A 17,762-nucleotide genomic window follows, 5' to 3' on the forward strand; every position below is an offset into this window, starting at 1 on the left:
CAATTTAATAGAGGATTTCGACGTGACGTCACAGGTCACGTGACGCCCCGGTGTCCGCCATTTTGAAGGTCAAGCTAGCTAATGTCAACAACATAGTAGCTGGTATGTTACTGTAGCAATGTTTACGTTCAGTCATTTGGATGACTGTTAAAACCTTTCAGTCTCAAGTTTTTCCTTCACTGTATTTACTAGTTTACTGAGCTAGCGCGCTCGGGCAGGCTGGGAGCGAGCGCGCTCGCTCCCAGCCTGCCCGAGCTAGCGCGCTAGCTCCCAGCCTGCCCGAGCTAGCGCACTCGCTCCCAGCCTGCCCGAGCTAGTGCGCTCGCTCCCAGCCTGCCTGAGCGCTCTAGCTCAGTAAACTAGTAAATACAGTAAAGGAAAAACTTGAGACTGAAAGGTTTTAACAGTCATCCAAATGACTGAACGTAAACATTGCTACAGTAACATACTAGCTACTGTTGTTGACATTAGCTAGTGCTAACAGCTAGCTGCTAGTGCACTGCTACAACTACACCGACCCTAATAATACAGTTCTTGGTCATTGCCTGGTAACAGCAAATTTATAACGGGCCATGTCTCAACAGACTAAGAAGTTATTTCAATGACATTTAGTAACATTTTGTTTATCCTGAGGACCGAAAGTAAATGAAAATGTGAACAAACCTTAGCTGTAATAAGATGGCGACCACCGGCTCCAGGGACGACCCGCTGATGTAGGCATGTTACCCAGCCTGGTTTTTAACGACATAGGTATACAGATAATGTGGGCCGAAGTCAGGTAAAGACGAGGGCTTCGTGTACTTCTGTACGTCAGTGAACAATCCTGGTGGAAGCAGGTAAACGTCGTTCTCTAAGCCTGCTAACCTCAATTTTTGCAAATACCTCTCCCTCTGCTCGCCCTGTAAATGCCCTACGTCGCTGGATAGTGAAGGTGTTTTCTGCATCTCGCTCCTTTTTCTTTTATGTTTTTTCCCTGGTATTTCCCACACGCCTGACTGCAGGTCAGGAAGATCACCCGCGCTGCAGCGCTGCAAAGCCAGAAAAAGATAGCCTGGTAACGTGTACGGATCACGTACACCAGCATCATTGATTTTCTGGTGATATCGCTTCTTACTCGCATCATCTAGGCTGGATAAAATACTCGACAATGAGACTTCGTCATGATCAACAGTGTATTGCTACCGGTAGTTGCCATATTTGTGACCGTCAAAATGGCGGCATAAATATTGTCGCTATGGAAACAATGACATAGGCTGAAATCCTCTATACTTAATAATAATAATAATAATAATAATATTATTATTATTATTATTATTATTATTATTATTATTATTATTAACACTATCACAGAAGGGGACATGCCTGATTCATAGTGGCAAATACAGTGGTGCTTGAAAGTTTGTGAACCCTTTAGAATTTTCTATATTTCTGCATAAATATGACCTGAAACATCATCAGATTTTCACACAAGTCCTAAAAGTAGATAAAGAGAACCCAGTTAAACAAATGAGACAAAAATATTATACTTAGTCATTTATTTATTGAGGAAAATGATTCAATATTACATATCTGTGAGTGGCAAAAGTATGTGAACCTTTGCTTTCGGTATCTGGTGTGACCCCCTTGTGCAGCAATAACTGCAGCTAAATGTTTCCAGTAACTGTTGATCAGTCCTGCACACCGGCTTGGAGGAATTTTAGCCCATTCCTCCGTACAGAACAGCTTCAGCTCTGGGATGTTGGTGGGTTTCCTCACATGAACTGCTCACGTCAGGTCCTTCCACAATATTTCGATTGGATTAAGGTCAGGGCTTTGACTTGGCCATTCCAAAACATTAACTTTATTCTTCTTTAACCATTCTTCGATAGGACAACTTGTGTGCTTAGGGTCGTTGTCTTGCTGTATGACCCACCTTCTCTTGAGAAGGTGGGTCATGGACAGATGTCCTGACAGATGTCCTGACATTTTCCTTTAGAATTCGCTGGTATAATTCAGAATTCATTGTTCCATCAATGATGGCAAGCTGTCCTGGCCCAGATGCAGCAAAACAGGCCCAAACCATGATACTACCACCACCATGTTTCACAGATGGGTTAAGGTTCTTATGCTGGAATGCAGTGTTTTCCTTTCTCCAAACATAATGCTTCTCATTGAAACCAAAAAGTTCTATTTTGGTCTCATCCGTCTACAAAACATTTTTCCAATAGCCCTCTTGCTTGTCCACACGATATTTAGCAAACTGCAGACGAGCAGCAATGTTCTTTTTGGAGAGCAGTGGCTTTCTCCTTGCAACCCTGCCATGCACACCATTGTTCTCCTGATGGTGGACTCATGAACATTAACATTGGCCAATGTGAGAGAGGCCTTCAGTTGCTTAGAAGTTACCCTGGGGTCCTTTGTGACCTCGCCGACTGTTACACGCCTTGCTCTTGGAGTGATCTTTGTTGTTTGACTACTCCTGGGGAGGGTAACAATGGTCTTGAATTTCCTCCATTTGTACACAATCTGTCTGACTGTGGATTGGTGGAGTCCAAACTCTTTAGAGATGGTTTTGTGACCTTTTCCAGCCTGATGAGCATCAACAACGCTTTTTCTGAGGTCCTCAGAAATCTCCTTTGTTCGTGCCATGATACACTTCCACAAACATGTGTTGTGAAGATCAGACTTTGATAGATCCCTGTTCTTTAAATAAAACAGGGTGCCCACTCACACCTAATTGTCATCCCATTGATTGAAAACACCTGACTCTAATTTCACCTTCAAATTAACTGCTAATCCTAGAGGTTCACATACTTTTGCCACTCACAGATATGTAATATTGGATCATTTTCCTCAATAAATAAATGACCAAGTATAATATTTTTGTCTCATTTGTTTAACTGGGTTCTCCTTATCTACTTTTAGGACTTGTGTGAAAATCTGATGATGTTTTAGGTCATATTTATGCATAAATATAGAAAATTCTAAAGGGTTCACAAACTTTCAAGCACCACTGTAAAGTGCAGTGGATGTAATAACCTGCAGGTAGCCTATGGCATTTTGGTAGGTGTGTCATTTCTGTAACTAGAGCGGCAGCTACAATTATCAACACCTTAACAATATTTTGGCCATTGCAAAAGTAAAGACTTTAAATACATAAACTGTGCATGAATAATTACTCAAACTTCATGAGTTGATTCCCGATTACTTAGTGTATCAGATCACGTGACACCATTCCACAATTATTGAAACCTTTGTCCACAGTTATCGACATCCAGATGATTATTTATAAAAAATAATAATAATAATCGGAATGTGGTATTAAGTTAACAAAACATAGTCTCTCATCTCCTCTAGCCGCTTTATCCTTCTACAGGGTCGCAGGCAAGCTGGAGCCTATCCCAGCTGACTATGGGCAAAAGGCGGGGTACACCCTGGACAAGTCGCCAGGTCATCACAGACAACCATTCACACTCACACCTACGGTCAATTTAGAGTCACCAGTTAACCTAACCTGCATGTCTTTGGACTGTGGGGGAAACCGGAGCACCCAGAGGAAACCCACGCGGACAACATGCAAACTCCGCACAGAAAGGCCCTCGCCGGCCCCGGGGCTCGAACCCAGGACCTTCTTGCTGTGAGGCGACAGCGCTAACCACTACACCACCGTGCCGCCCCACAAAACATAGTTTTGATTTAAAATTTGTTTTACATAGACTTATATTTAATATAAAATATATTTTATATAAATATATCGATGTCAGTGCTTACGTAAATGAGGAAGTAATTCTAATGTTTGTAAACAAATGAACTGTTTAACCTGTGTCAAATCTTTTTGTTCCACTTTCTACTCACTTTCTAAGTATTTTCGTAGATAACATTTTGTTAATCATTTGTTGCTGTTTGTATTAATTTCTAGCTTTGTAGTTTACCAATAAATGTCAACAGGCAATTGACATTGTAACCACATGAAAATCCAGGTCAAAGGTCAATATTTTTTTTTCAGATTTTAAATTTACATCTAAAAATATAAAATTTCTACTGATATTGTAATATGTGGTAGATATTTACGACAAACTGCAAAAAAAAATTCTGACTGGAATAAAAAAAATCTGAATATTTCAAGCATGTAATTTTTTATATGCTAGGAATTTAATTCTGGTCTAATTATATTTATTGCGATCGGATTCCAAATTCTTTATAAGCATTCAATTCTGTTTTGAATCAGAAAAAAATATATAAATCACAACTTTTATTTTTTTAAAGTACTTCATTTGCTTCAACAATGTTACACAAAGATTGAAACATCACAGTTGTAAATGTCACTTAATTCCACAGGGTGTCTAATGGTGGACACCGGTGAAAGTGATCACTATTATCAACACCTCACGTGACTTCTCAAACACACGTCTAGATACAAAATGGTGACTGTCAAATGAAAGAGTAAGAAACAAAGTAGGTTTTGACAAGATATCATGAAATATCAGTGAATTTGAGAAGTAAAAATATGTCCATGATCTTTCTACCATGTTTACCTGTGATGATAATGTCCGGGTTTTCCTCAAATTGTTGATCCATCCATTATCTGTAGCCGCTTTATCCTGTTCTACAGGGTCGCAGACAAGCTGGAGCCTATCCCAGCTGACTATGGGCGAGAGGCGAGGTACACTCTAGACAAATCGCCAGGTCATCACAGGACTGACACATAAAGGCAAACAATAATTCACACTCACCAATGAGCCTAACCTGCATGTGTTTGGACTGTGGGGGAAACCAGAGCACCCGGAGGAAACCCACGCAGACACGGGGAGAACATGCAAACTCCGCACAGAAAGGCCCTCACCGGCCTCGAACCCAGGACCTTCTTGCTGTGAGGCGACAGCGCTAACCACTACACCACCACGCCACCCAAATTGTTGATCGTGCTTAAAAAAAACCCTCTAGCTCAGGTGTGTCATCAGACAAGATCAAAGGGTGAGGGGGGTCTTCTGGTTGATTAATTAACCAATAATAACTGTTGTAACTGAAACTCATCTTTGTAAAATTGTTTTTTATTGGTAAATCTGAAAAGGTGTCCAAGTGTAGCCGCCGCTCTCTTACTGTTAAATTACATACTTTTTCCGGCAAAATCTTCAAAGTTATTAGTTATTTGTAAATTCAAATCCAGCTGATCAGAGCCTTAGGAAAGACCCAAACGTGCTGGGCCTCCGTAGGAAATGAGATTGTCTGACAAACATAAGGAAAGTGTGCTGTAGTTTATCGCCTCCCTGTGGCCAAACTTCCCGCTGAAGAGACAGAGGTGGAGACAGACCCGGGCAAGAACAGCTGGCAGCAAGAACAGCTGGATTAAGCGGGATGTTTGTTTGTTTTAAACACCTATGTTCTTCTTGCAGTCATGATATAGACTATTACAATTAATTTTACCAAACATTCTCTACGACTCTAATGTTGATGTTGGCCAAACTCCACAAAAGCTCGTTCTGTGTAATTTACCAAAATAGTTTTTTTTTTTAAATCATGCGTTTTAATTGGGTTGCTTTCATAATTCCACAAGTATGAGACGCATTGGCACTGACTGAATTAAAAAGGCCTCCAAACAATAACACTAACAAGGTGAAGGAACATTCAGAGTTTTCCAGGGTGATTATAATGTAAAATGGCATGTTTTATTTCTTTAAGAGGAGATTACAGAGAGGATATTACACAGTGGGGCAGAGATATTACGGGAACGAGTGAAATGTTTTTCAACATGAGAAGATAAACTTCATATCTTCAAGCCAACGTGTGGGTTTTCTTTTTGTAATACATAGGGCCAAATTACTCCATTCTGATTGGCCAATCAAGGAAGGCTTTTTTTCCTTAACACGGGGCCGTATTTCTGAAATGCTATTGGCTAGTTCGTTGCTTGGTTACGGTTACAAAAATTAGCAAATTTTGTCAACAAAATGGCTGACTCAGCAATGCCGCGTTTCGCTATATTTGACGAAGAAATGATAAACCAATTGAAAGCTGCAAGCGAAAATGAAAATACCAAAAAAAGGACGAATTTTTGGCTTTCCGTGTTTAAGAAATGGGCCGCAGAAAGACAAATAAACGACTCTCTAGTGGCATATGAATGCTGTGAGTTAGACATGGTGCTATCGCAGTTTTATGCAGAAATGAGGAAAGAAAATGGGGGAAACTACGAAGCAGACTCTCTTAAAGTAATACAGGCAGCATTGGATCGGCATTTGAGGCAAGAGAAATATCCGGGATCAACCCTGAAAGATGTAAATCCTCGTGTCATGATGAAAGATGCTTTAGAAACTGATTCAAACGTGCAAGATAGTCTTGCGCCCTGATTGGTTCAGAAACCGTGAATAACAAATGTTGTGAACTTGAATGGCTTCCGAAGTATGAATTTGGCCCTATATGTTATAAATAAGTAATCGTATGGTTCCTCGTAAAATTAAGGCTCAATTTCACTCGTGAGTTCGAAGTTTTGAAATTTTCAAAACTTCGAAATCACTCGTGAAATTAATCCTTAATTTTACTCGAGCCCCATAGGATTACCTATACTTATTGTATAGCCACATTCACAAACAAGAAGTACCTAAATTTATCTAAACAATTCATCGATTTCCTCACGTGTGAGGGAAAATGTCACTCAATGTCCCGGATGTAGTTCATTTGAAAAATACGAGTGGTGTATCTCCCAGTAAAACTGTTGCTGCTAACACGGTGTCCAGTAAAAACACTCGTTTCTCTGATATATTACATTACATTGAAATAATTCGGTTTTCCTATAATTTATTTAAAAGAGCATGATTAGCACGTGCGTAAGTGGACCAATCCTGAAAAAGTAAGCTGAACCAACTCAACCAATTGGTGACTTCACATCCTGGGCTGTGTCGTGACGCTAATTTCCGGTTGTTGTTTTTTTTTTACCCACATTCCGACAAATCCCGCCTTCCTTATTTGTATTGGCCATTGTTTGAGAAACACGGGCGTCATTATCGGTTTCGTGCGCTCTGATTGGATAACTAGCATGTGATTCTGCACAACCCCCCAATGGCTGTGTCGTGAGTTGAGATTTGTCGCAAAACCGGTGGAAAATCGCTAAAGCAATCTTGTTAGGCCTGCAGGTTCGTACGATTCGAAACCGGCAGGAAGGTCGAAAGTAGGGCGAGAGGCTATACTTTTGTTAGGACATGTTTATGACTGATTTACTTGTCTAGACAGACACTCAGGCTTGACGAACTCTGTCGGGGGAGTAGCGCGAGCATTGTGTCGTGCCTTAAACATTTTAGCTGTTTTTAAGGACGGTTAAGGAGCAGTGATCATGGCTTTGGTAGGACTGAGAGCCTCCTATCGCCGGCTGCTGGACAAGATCGAACTTTTACTGCCGGCCAAACTGAGACCTCTGTACAACCACCCTGCAGGTAATGTAAGAGGTGTTCGTGTTCATGGCTTTCTCGTCGCTTTTGTTTGTTTACTGACCAGTTTAACAGCTTGGTGTAACTGCTAACATGCTAGCAATTTCCGGAAGTTTAGGGATGCGAAACCGGAGTTAGAAAGTGAAGAAGACTTTAGACTTTTTTGTCCCTCAATGCGACCTATGCCTTGAGGAGGCCGAGCGTCACACCGGGGTCTCAGGTGACCGTGTGAATGAACAGCTTGTGCTCGGTGACACAGTAACGACCTTGGAGCTGGACATCTTTTCATTTGCATAAGCCTTTCATTCAGTAATTCACTGGCTTCAGGCAAACTTATCCAACCCCTGTTTATCAGAATCATTTTATTGCCAGATATGTTACACACACGAAGAATTTGACTCCGGTTCGACTTAGCTTTCATAGTACAGACAGAAACACAACAATTACACAAAAACATAGAAAGTACGAGAGAGCAAAGTCCCGTGGCAGCCATCTTGGATCAGTTTTTAGTGTAGTGGGTTTTTTGTTTGTTTTTTGTTTTTTACCAGAGGTGTGGATTCGAGTCAATTTGGACCTCGAAAAACAAGTCCAGGGGGAAAAAAAAAAGACACTAATGTAATGTTCAAGTAAGTGGTGTTAAGAAGTGAGACTTGTTCCCACCTCGAGGTAACACCGCTCAGAGACAGTGCAGTTCCTTTCATAAATGGTAGTATTAGAGTACAATAATTCTTCCATAGATTTGTATACCCCCCCCCCAATTTTCACAAAAAAAGACTAATTTCTTTAGTTTTAATCCTTTTCATTCTAAAATTGGCTTCATCTGCATTCTGATTGACAGGACTTTTAAAATCAACAACACCTTCTACAGTTTTCACAAAGATTCAAGTAAACTTTCAGATATTCTTGAGCACAATCCCTTTCTCTCTCACGTAATCGACAAAACTTTTTAAAAGCATTTCAGTAAACCCAAATCAAATCCATCCATCCTCTGTAGCCACTTATCCTGTTCTACAGGGTCGCGGGCAAGCTGGAGCCTGTCCCAGCTGACGATGGGCGAGAGGCGAGGTACACCCTGGACAAGTCGCCAGGTTATCGCAGGGCTGACACAGAGACAAACAACCGTTCACACTCACATTCACACCTACGGTCAATTTAGAGCCACCAATTAACCTAACCTGCATGTCTTTGGACTGTGGGGGAAACCGGCACACCCGGAGGAAACCCACGCAGACATGGGGAGAACATGCAAACTCCACACAGAAAGGTCTGTTAATAGAGCCCGCTTGTGCACATTAATATTAATCAATCATTACTTGAATGCCACAGTCTATTTGAGTATCATTGCTGACCATGTGCATCTCTTTATGGCCACAATTTCAAATCAAAGTCCTTCCCACGCCATGTGGCGCATAGGGCAGTGCAGATCTCCGTTTCATTAGCCCTCGGCCTCTCGCCTGTTGCATAGCTAGGGTTACAGTGGGGGGCTAGTCCTCTGGTAACCGTGAGAGTTTGACTCCCCACTCGCATCTGTATTGCAGCGTGCCTTGCCAGACGGCAGTAGGTACCAATTTTGTGATGGTCTTTGGTATGACCCGACCGTGAGTAGAACTCGCGATCTCTCGATCGAGAAGCGGACACGCTAACCACTAGGCCAACTCCCGGTATATGGCCACAATTTACCCGTCTTCTAATGCCTACTTCCAGCATGATGTCAAAATGCAAAAGTCGTCTCGGACAGGTTTCATGAGCATGACTGTGATCTTCAGTGGCCTTCCCAGTCACTGGATTTGAATCCAATAGACCACCTTTGGGATTTGGTAGAACGGGAGATTCGCAGCACAGTGTGCACCTGAAAAATCTGCAGGAATTGCATGATGTCAGTATGGATCTTATGGAATCCATACCAGAAAGAATTAAGGCTGTTTTGAGAGCAAAGGGAGGCCCTTTACTGTGAGTGTACAGCACTGTGCAGAATTCTTAGGCTTATTATTATTATTTTTATTTTTTCATACAAACTTTATAAAATAGAAATCTATGACTTCTACATTATCCAGTCAGGATGCAAACATTTTCGAGTTCCAAACGTTTGTTTTCCAGCACAAAATGTTAAGGCCCTGTCACACTTATTTGGAATTAGCAGGAATCAAGGAGAACCAGCCGGAATGAAATTTTTTTTTTTTTAAATTCGTGCCACATTCAGGCGGGAATTTCAAACTGACCAACATTCTTACAGCTTTGTAAGAATGCCGTTCAGATACTTAGAATGCACTTTGAATCCGCCTCGAATGATTCTTGCACATTCCGGGTGTATTAGCTTTCGAATGCAGTTCAAATGTAGTTGGAACACTGTAGGAATACCTAGAATGCAGTAAGAATATTATGAATGCTGTACGAGTGCGGTTCGATTGCTGCCCGAATACCACCCGAAGTCTGGTCGGAAGGTGCCTCGAATGCTGTACGAATTCACTTCAAATGCAGTCAGAACACTCCCGGAATAGCTGCCGAATATGTTTTGAACGTCTAAGAATTCAAAGAGAATGCAGCTCGAATACTTAGAATGTACTTCGAATATCCCGGAATATACAAAGAATTTTTCATTCCGGCTCATTTGAGGCACATTCGGGACATTCTGGCAGGATTTGAAGTAGCTTGCCATTTCGATTTTTCCTTTGAATGCAATCAGAATATTTCGAATGCTGTTGGAATGCTGTAAGAATATTTAGAATGCAGTCAGAATGCCGTTAGAATACACTTCGAATGCCGTTTGATATTTCTCCTCTTCAAATGCACATCGAATGTTTTGAGCATGAGCAAAACATTCGGGCCGGCCACAAGAATGGGCCCGAATGTTTGGAATGCACTCAGAATTTAGTCAGAATTTTTAGAATCAGGGCTGTGAAAAATCCACGTAATTCTGCAAATTTGGCCGCCAAAAATATCATTTTAATGAATCATCTAATTTTGCAATAAAAATTATTTGGGGGGGGGAGTTGTCTACCGACCACTAGTAGTCGCATACAGTGAGTGTCACCGAGACGGTGAGTCTGGGAAAGAGCCTACCGCAAATTGTTCTTTCTGTAACGACATCGTAATTTTTTCAGTATCTTTCTTTTTTTCTTTTGCGACAATGACAGACCGGTTTACGGCATTTGTGCCATGCTTACAAACCACGGTGCGAATCTTGTTCTTTTCATTTTACCACTGTGCTCTTTAAACACACTTTCGATATCAACGGTTTTGAAAAGGAGAATTTCGTGGTATGTCCATGTCACGGAGGGACATCGTTCAGAGGGAGGACGGTGAGACAGACGATGTCAAAAACATTGACAAGGAAAACGGCATCAAAAATCCATGGAATTGGCGATGGCTGGAGTTTAAAGTTGGTAGTGAAGCTCTCCATGAGCACATACAGAAGATAAAAGAACCGGGGAAAGCTTACTGCATCTTGTGCCATCAGGATGTGAAGTACAGTTCTGGTGGAAGAACGTGTTTGGTTGACCATGTTAAAGGAAAAAAACATGTGGAATTGGTGAAATTGAAGCTGTCGAACTATAGATTACCAGGTAGACCATCTTGTTCACATTTATTATTTATGTAGTTTTAACATGTTATTGTTCATAATGTTCAATGTTATGAATACGTAATCACAGTAATGCATGCGTGCATGTACGGCAAACACAGTTCAAATAACAGTTCAAATTAAATGGCATGGTTGAGAAAATATTTGCTTTCAGGAGATGCTTCAAATCTATCTATATACACAAAATCTGTTCAGCTTCTGGGGCCCTGCGGGCCCCCGGCTACTGGGGGGCTGCGCCCCCTAGACCCCCTGCTAAAATTGTTTCCTCAGATTTTGTCATTTCTATTTCACAGCCCTGTAGAATGCACTTAGAATATCCCAGAATATACAAAGAATTTTCATTCCGACGACATTCTGGCTCATTCCGCCTCTAGTGTGACTACCCTATTACAGGGAAAAAATGTTTGTATCTGAGCAGCATATTACATAAGAGACCACTTTTCACATAAAAAAAAAAACCGCAATGAAGGCTACTGGGATTTGCTGCAAAATTAAGATGCAAGTGTGACCGTCAAAGTGTCCAGAATAACTATGGCTGGTTCTGCAAGATGCCCAGAAAAACCTACAGCACATTTCCTTATAAAACTGCATGAATTGTACCTGAGACTACTATCTTATTTATTTATTTTAAAGCAAAGGGTCGTCTCACACCAAATATTGACGGTTTCATTTATTATGGCTTACTGCTTGTTTTTTTTTTAAATGTCAAAACATTTAATTATTTTTAAGCCGTTTTTGGTTTACAGCATTTCTTTACATGTGCCTAAGACTTTTGCACAGTACTGTATATCTTGTATTAGTACTTTGTATATACAACCCCGATTCCAAAAAAGTTGGGACAAAGTACAAATTGTAAATAAAAACGGAATGCAATGATGTGGAAGTTTCAAAATTCCATATTTTATTCAGAATAGAACATGGATGACATATCAAATGTTTAAACTGAGAAAATGAATCATTTAAAGAGAAAAATTAGGTGATTTTAAATTTCATGACAACACCACATCTCAAAAAAGTTGGGACAAGGCCATGTTTACCACTGTGAGACATCCCCTTTTCTCTTTACAACAGTCTGTAAACGTCTGAGGACTGAGGAGACAAATTGCTCAAGTTTAGGGATAGGAATGTTAACCCATTCTTGTCTAATGTAGGATTCTAGTTGCTCAACTGTCTTGGGTCTTTTCTGTCGTATCTTCCGTTTTATGATGTGCCAAATGTTTTCTATGGGTGAAAGATCTGGACTGCAGGCTGGCCAGTTCAGTACCCGGACCCTTCTTCTACGCAGCCATGATGCTGTAATCGATGCAGTATGTGGTTTGGCATTGTCATGTTGGAAAATGCAAGGTCTTCCCTGAAAGAGACGTCGTCTGGATGGGAGCATATGTTGCTCTAGAACCTGGATATACCTTTCAGCATTGATGGTCTCTTTCCAGATGTGTAAGCTGCCCATGCCACAAGCACTAATGCAACCCCATACCATCAGAGATGCAGGCTTCTGAACTGAGCGCTGATGATAACTTGGGTCGTCCTTCTCCTCTTTAGTCCGAATGACACAGTGTCCCTGATTTCCATAAAGAACTTCAAATTTTGATTCGTCTGACCACAGAACAGTTTTCCACTTTGCCACAGTCCATTTTAAATGAGCCTTGGCCCAGAGAAGACGTCTGCGCTTCTGGATCATGTTTAGATACAGCTTCTTCTTTGAACTATAGAGTTTTAGCTGGCAACGGCGGATGGCACGGTGAATTGTGTTCACAGATAATGTTCTCTGGAAATATTCCTGAGCCCATTTTGTGATTTCAAATACAGAAGCATGCCTGTATGTGATGCAGTGCCGTCTAAGGGCCCGAAGATCACGGGCACCCAGTATGGTTTTCTGGCCTTGACCCTTATGCACAGAGATTCTTCCAGATTCTCTGAATCTTTTGATGATATTATGCACTGTAGATGATGGTATGTTCAAAGTCTTTGCAATTTTACACTGTCAAACTCCTTTCTGATATTGCTCCACTATTTGTCGGTGCAGAATTAGGGGGATCGGTGATCCTCTTCCCATCTTTACTTCTGAGAGCTGCTGCCACTCCAAGATGCTCTTTTTATACCCAGTCATGTTAATGACCTATTGCCAATTGACCTAACGAGTTGCAATTTGGTCCTCCAGCTGTTCCTTTTTTGTACCTTTAACTTTTCCAGCCTCTTATTGCCCCTGTCCCAACTTTTTTGAGATGTGTTGCTGTCATGAAATTTCAAATGAGCCAATATTTGGCATGAAAATTCAAAATATCTCACTTTCGACATTTGATATGTTGTCTATGTTCTATTGTGAATACAATATCAGTTTTTGAGATTTGTAAATTATTGCATTCCGTTTTTATTTACAATTTGTACTTTGTCCCAACTTTTTTGGAATCGGGGTTGTAGGTCCTTTTATTGTTCTGTATATAGAATCATCACAGATTTGTAGCAAAGATTTATCAGTGACGTGTTCCCCTGGCCTCAGTCTGATGGCTTTAAAGAATCTATTCATTGTAGAATTGCATTGTCTACAGTAAGAACTATAAGCATGACTATTAATGTGTGTGTGTCTCTCTCTCTCTCTCTCTCTCTCTCTCTCTCTCTCTCTCTAGGCCCCAAGACTGTTTTCTTTTGGGCACCAATGTTTAAATGGGTATGGGTCATGTTTGTTTATACAATTTATGTAGTTCTTTATGTAGATGTATTATCTGTCTGTTCTAAGAATAATTTCTCAAAGTAACACTGTCTTAAAAGCAAATGCTTAGAAAGAGATGAAGATTTACATAGGAATGTTCATTTTCAGTGTAATGTGCTTCATTTCCTCATAGGGCCTGGTGATAGCTGGTTTAGCAGACCTGACCAGACCAGCTGAAAAACTCAGCACATCTCAGTCTGCAGTGCTGACAGCTACAGGTGCAGAATTTGCTCACTAAGCAGGATGCTGACTGACTCTTTTCCCCACTGTTATATCTGATATACTAACCCCGTTTTCAGAAAAGCTAGGATATTTTCCAAAAGACAATAAAAACAAAAATGTGGGATTTGTTAATTCATGTGAACCTTTAACTGACAAAAGTACAAAGAAAATATTTTCAGTAGTTTTACTGACCAACTTAATTGTATTTTGCAAATACAAATGAAGTTAGAGTTTGATGCCTGCAACACGCTCAAAAAAAAAAAAGTTTACCACTATTTTGGAAGATTACATTACAGGAAGATTCCCCCAGTAAGCAGGTTAATTGGTAACCTGATTGGGTATAAAAGGAGCAGTGCCAAAGGCTCAGTCTTTGCAAGCAAGGATGGGTTGTGGCTCACCCCTTTATGCCAAAATTCATGAGAATTGTGACTCAATTCAAAAAGAACATTTCTCAGTGCAAGATTTTAGGTCTTTCGAAATCTACAATGCATAATATTGTGAAACGATTCAGGGAATTCGGTGGCATCTCGGTGCGTAAAGGGCAAGGTCAGAAACCACTGTTGAATGTGTGTAATCTTCGAGCCCTCAGACAGCACTGCCTGAGAAACAATCATGCTACTGTGACAGGTATAGTCACAAGCTTGGGAGTACTTCAGAAAACCGTTGTCACTTAACACAGTCCACTGCTGCATGCAGAAATACAACTTGAAACTGTATTACACAAGGAGAAAGCCATTCATCAATTCTATGCAGAAATGTTGCTGATTTCTCTGGGCCTGAACTCCTCTCGGATGGACTGAAAGACAGTGGAAACGTGTGCTGAGGTCAGAGGAGTCCACATTTCCGTTTGTTTTTGGGAAAACTGGACACCAAGTTCTCTGTGCCAAAGGTGAACATGACCATCCAGTTTATCAGAGCAAGGTCCAAAAGTCAGCATTTGTGATGAAATGGGGGTGCATCAGTGCCCACGGTGTGTGTGTGTGTGTGTGTGTGTGTGTGTGAAGGTACCATTGATGCAGAGGCATATATTGGGAATTTAGAGACACGTTCATCAAGGCGCTGTCTCTTCCTGGGAAGTCCATGCTTATTTTAGTGGGACAATGGCAGGCCTCATTCTGCATGGGCTACAACAGCGTGGCTTCATAGAGTGTGTGTGCTTGACTGGCCTGCTGCCAGTCCAGATCGGTCTCCTATTGAGAATGTATGGCGCATCATGACAAGGAGAATCTGACAACAGTGACCACGGACTGCTGAGCAGCTGAAGTCTTGTATCAAGCATTAGTGGACAAAAATTCCAATTGCAAAACTACAACAATTAGTATCCCCAGATCCCATACGATTAAAAAGTGTTCTTAAACTGATGTAATACAATGGTAATAATGCCTTTGTCCCAACTTTTTTGAGTGTGCTGCAGGCATCAAATTCTAACTTTTATGTTTACAAAATACAAGTAAGTTGGTCAGTAAAACTATAGAAAATGTTTTTCTTTGTACTTTGTCAGTTAAATAAAGGTTCACGTGAATGAGCAAATTCCGCATTTCTGTTTTTATTGTATTTTGGAAAATATCCCAACTTTTCTGGAAATGGGGTATTTGTACTTAAATACCTGGTAAAGAATTTGTCTCCCAATGCTTTCACCTATGTTTGTAGGTCTCATCTGGTCCAGGTATTCACTGGTTATTATACCAAAGAACTGGAATCTGTTTGCTGTCAACTTCTTCGTTGGCTCTGCAGGTGGATCTCAGCTCTACCGAATATGGAGGTCAGTTCATATTACTAGAAATCTGTAGGTGCTTCACGTGCCATATCGCACCACTCCAGTGTGGATTCTTTTCATATAACTGAACGGATGGCTTTTTTGTTTTGTTTTGTTTTGTTTTGCTCCCCCACCACCATCACAGTGAGTTACCAATAATTCAGATGTTTAGCTTATTTAATGGCTTAATGTTGTGGAATGCTGGAGAGACAAGTTATTTTCTGTCATCACTTATGGTATAGCTGCAGTCATTCCCTCACCCATATTCCCCCTATCCCTCTCATATTTAAATAAAATGCAACTTATTATTTTTATTGAGAAACTGGGAAGTGCAACCGTCTCTTTCTTTCCATAAGATTTTAGCAACTGGGAGACTTTTGTTGGCTGTGCCTGTTAAAGTGCTTACAGTTGAGACTTCTTCCATAATTGTCTCCTTAAAATAACTCCCCACCACAATAATTTTTATCCCCTGCTGGCCGAAAGGCCCGAAGAGGGATTATGTCGTGGCGATGTCCGTCCCAGGAAAGGGTACTCACCTTCTGAAATCAACTCCTCTCGCAATTTTTGGGGGAATTTCACGAAACTTGGCAGAAGGCTTTGTTATAGGACAGTAATACACATATTGCAATTTCGTTTGCAATATATTGTAGGGGGGGATATTCTGCTCTCAGATCACTCGTTTTTCTTTGTTAAAGAAGAATTTTTAAAAAATTGTTTTTAAATAATCAATTGATCATTAATCTTGGATTATGTTGCTCATCTGCCGTACAATTCCGTGTATAAGCTGTTCCTATCAACAGTCTAATGAACTAGAATGTGGATTACTATAAATCCATCGTTCATGTTACAGCTGGAACTGCTGTCCAAGCTGTGCAGTTGCTCAAAAATGACAGACACCTCCTGACCAATCAGAATCAAGAATTTAAACACTGTTGTATAAGCAAACTTAACAATGTTATCCAAATTTTGGTAACCGAATGTTATTGTAAAGTACCCAGGAAAGTGTAGTGTGCAGAATCAAAGCAAATATCAGTGGATTTAATCCTCACACAATTGCAATGCAACAGTTACGCAATGTTGTATGTACTGCACTGTATTGACTATGCATGAATGCAGTAAATAATCACAACAGATTATTTGCAGGTATTAAATACAGTACACTGTAGAACTTATCAATATGAACCCATTTCTCCAGGTACAATCAAGAACAGGAAGCAAAGAAGAAAACTGCAGAGGCTTGATAGTGCAGACACATCCGTGCCATGTGATGGACTGAAAGGGAATCCAGGCCAAGTCAATCTCAGAAAATTACATCCGTGTTTTTAGTGTTACATTTTTATCATCTAGTCTAGTCCATTGTTCCTTAAACCCTAAATGTTCTGATGAAAACAAATGTCACTGACGCACAATACATACAGTTAATATAGATAAGCCTTTCTGTCTACAGTACTAAGCTCTCTAAGGGGAAAAAGATGTGCTTTAAGTAATACTTTGAAATTTCAAGATTGGTACTTCCTATATACACCAGTTAATTTAATGAATAGCTCAAAATAAATTGCAATCCTTTGGAAATATTTATTTAGGAGTTGTAGACATTAACAAACTTGAACAACTTTTTAAAAGTAATATAAGAGAACATTTTTATCTGTACCATGCATTTTATCATTTGCAATGAGTAGAATTGTCAAATTGAGTTTAAGTTAAAAATAAAACCAATATTAAACCTATTCCTAAAGCACAGTGTGTTCCATTATAGCTTAATGGGAGCCAGTATTACTAGTGAAGCATTTTTAATGATGGCACTATAAAAATGGAATAAAAGCTTTTTCATTTTTCCCCTTCAACTTGTACAAAAGATTTTTAAAAACCCAAATGCTGAAAACCAAATATCTCTGTCCAGCAATTTTGCATTAAGCGTTTTTCTTCATTTCCTGTTTTCTTGTTTTGAGGCAGTATAATCAGGTGCATGTTTTGGCATCCATCACACTGGAGGAGATGTTTTGAAAATGAACATTTTGTTTGATCTTGAAGTGTTTAAAAGCAATAGTGTTGTCTGATAAATAAATAAATATCTTTTCAAAGTACGTCTGCCACCTAAAT

The 17,762-nt window shown here is 40.2% G+C and overlaps 1 protein-coding gene across 1 annotated transcript; it reads left to right on the forward strand.

The window, feature by feature from the left end:
* The first annotated feature begins 7,083 nt into the window (after positions 1 to 7,083).
* Positions 7,084 to 17,746, forward strand: mpc2b (mitochondrial pyruvate carrier 2b). Its single transcript, XM_060929854.1, has 5 exons — positions 7,084 to 7,400; positions 13,602 to 13,642; positions 13,818 to 13,902; positions 15,557 to 15,668; positions 16,858 to 17,746. The coding sequence occupies exons 1-5, from the start codon at positions 7,301 to 7,303 to the stop codon at positions 16,901 to 16,903; spliced, it is 384 nt and encodes a 127-aa protein (XP_060785837.1). The 5' UTR covers positions 7,084 to 7,300; the 3' UTR covers positions 16,904 to 17,746.
* Positions 17,747 to 17,762: the final 16 nt, after the last annotated feature.

The sequence above is a fragment of the Neoarius graeffei genome, chromosome 9, assembly GCF_027579695.1.
Source record: "Neoarius graeffei isolate fNeoGra1 chromosome 9, fNeoGra1.pri, whole genome shotgun sequence".
Taxonomy (NCBI): Eukaryota; Metazoa; Chordata; class Actinopteri; order Siluriformes; family Ariidae; genus Neoarius; species Neoarius graeffei.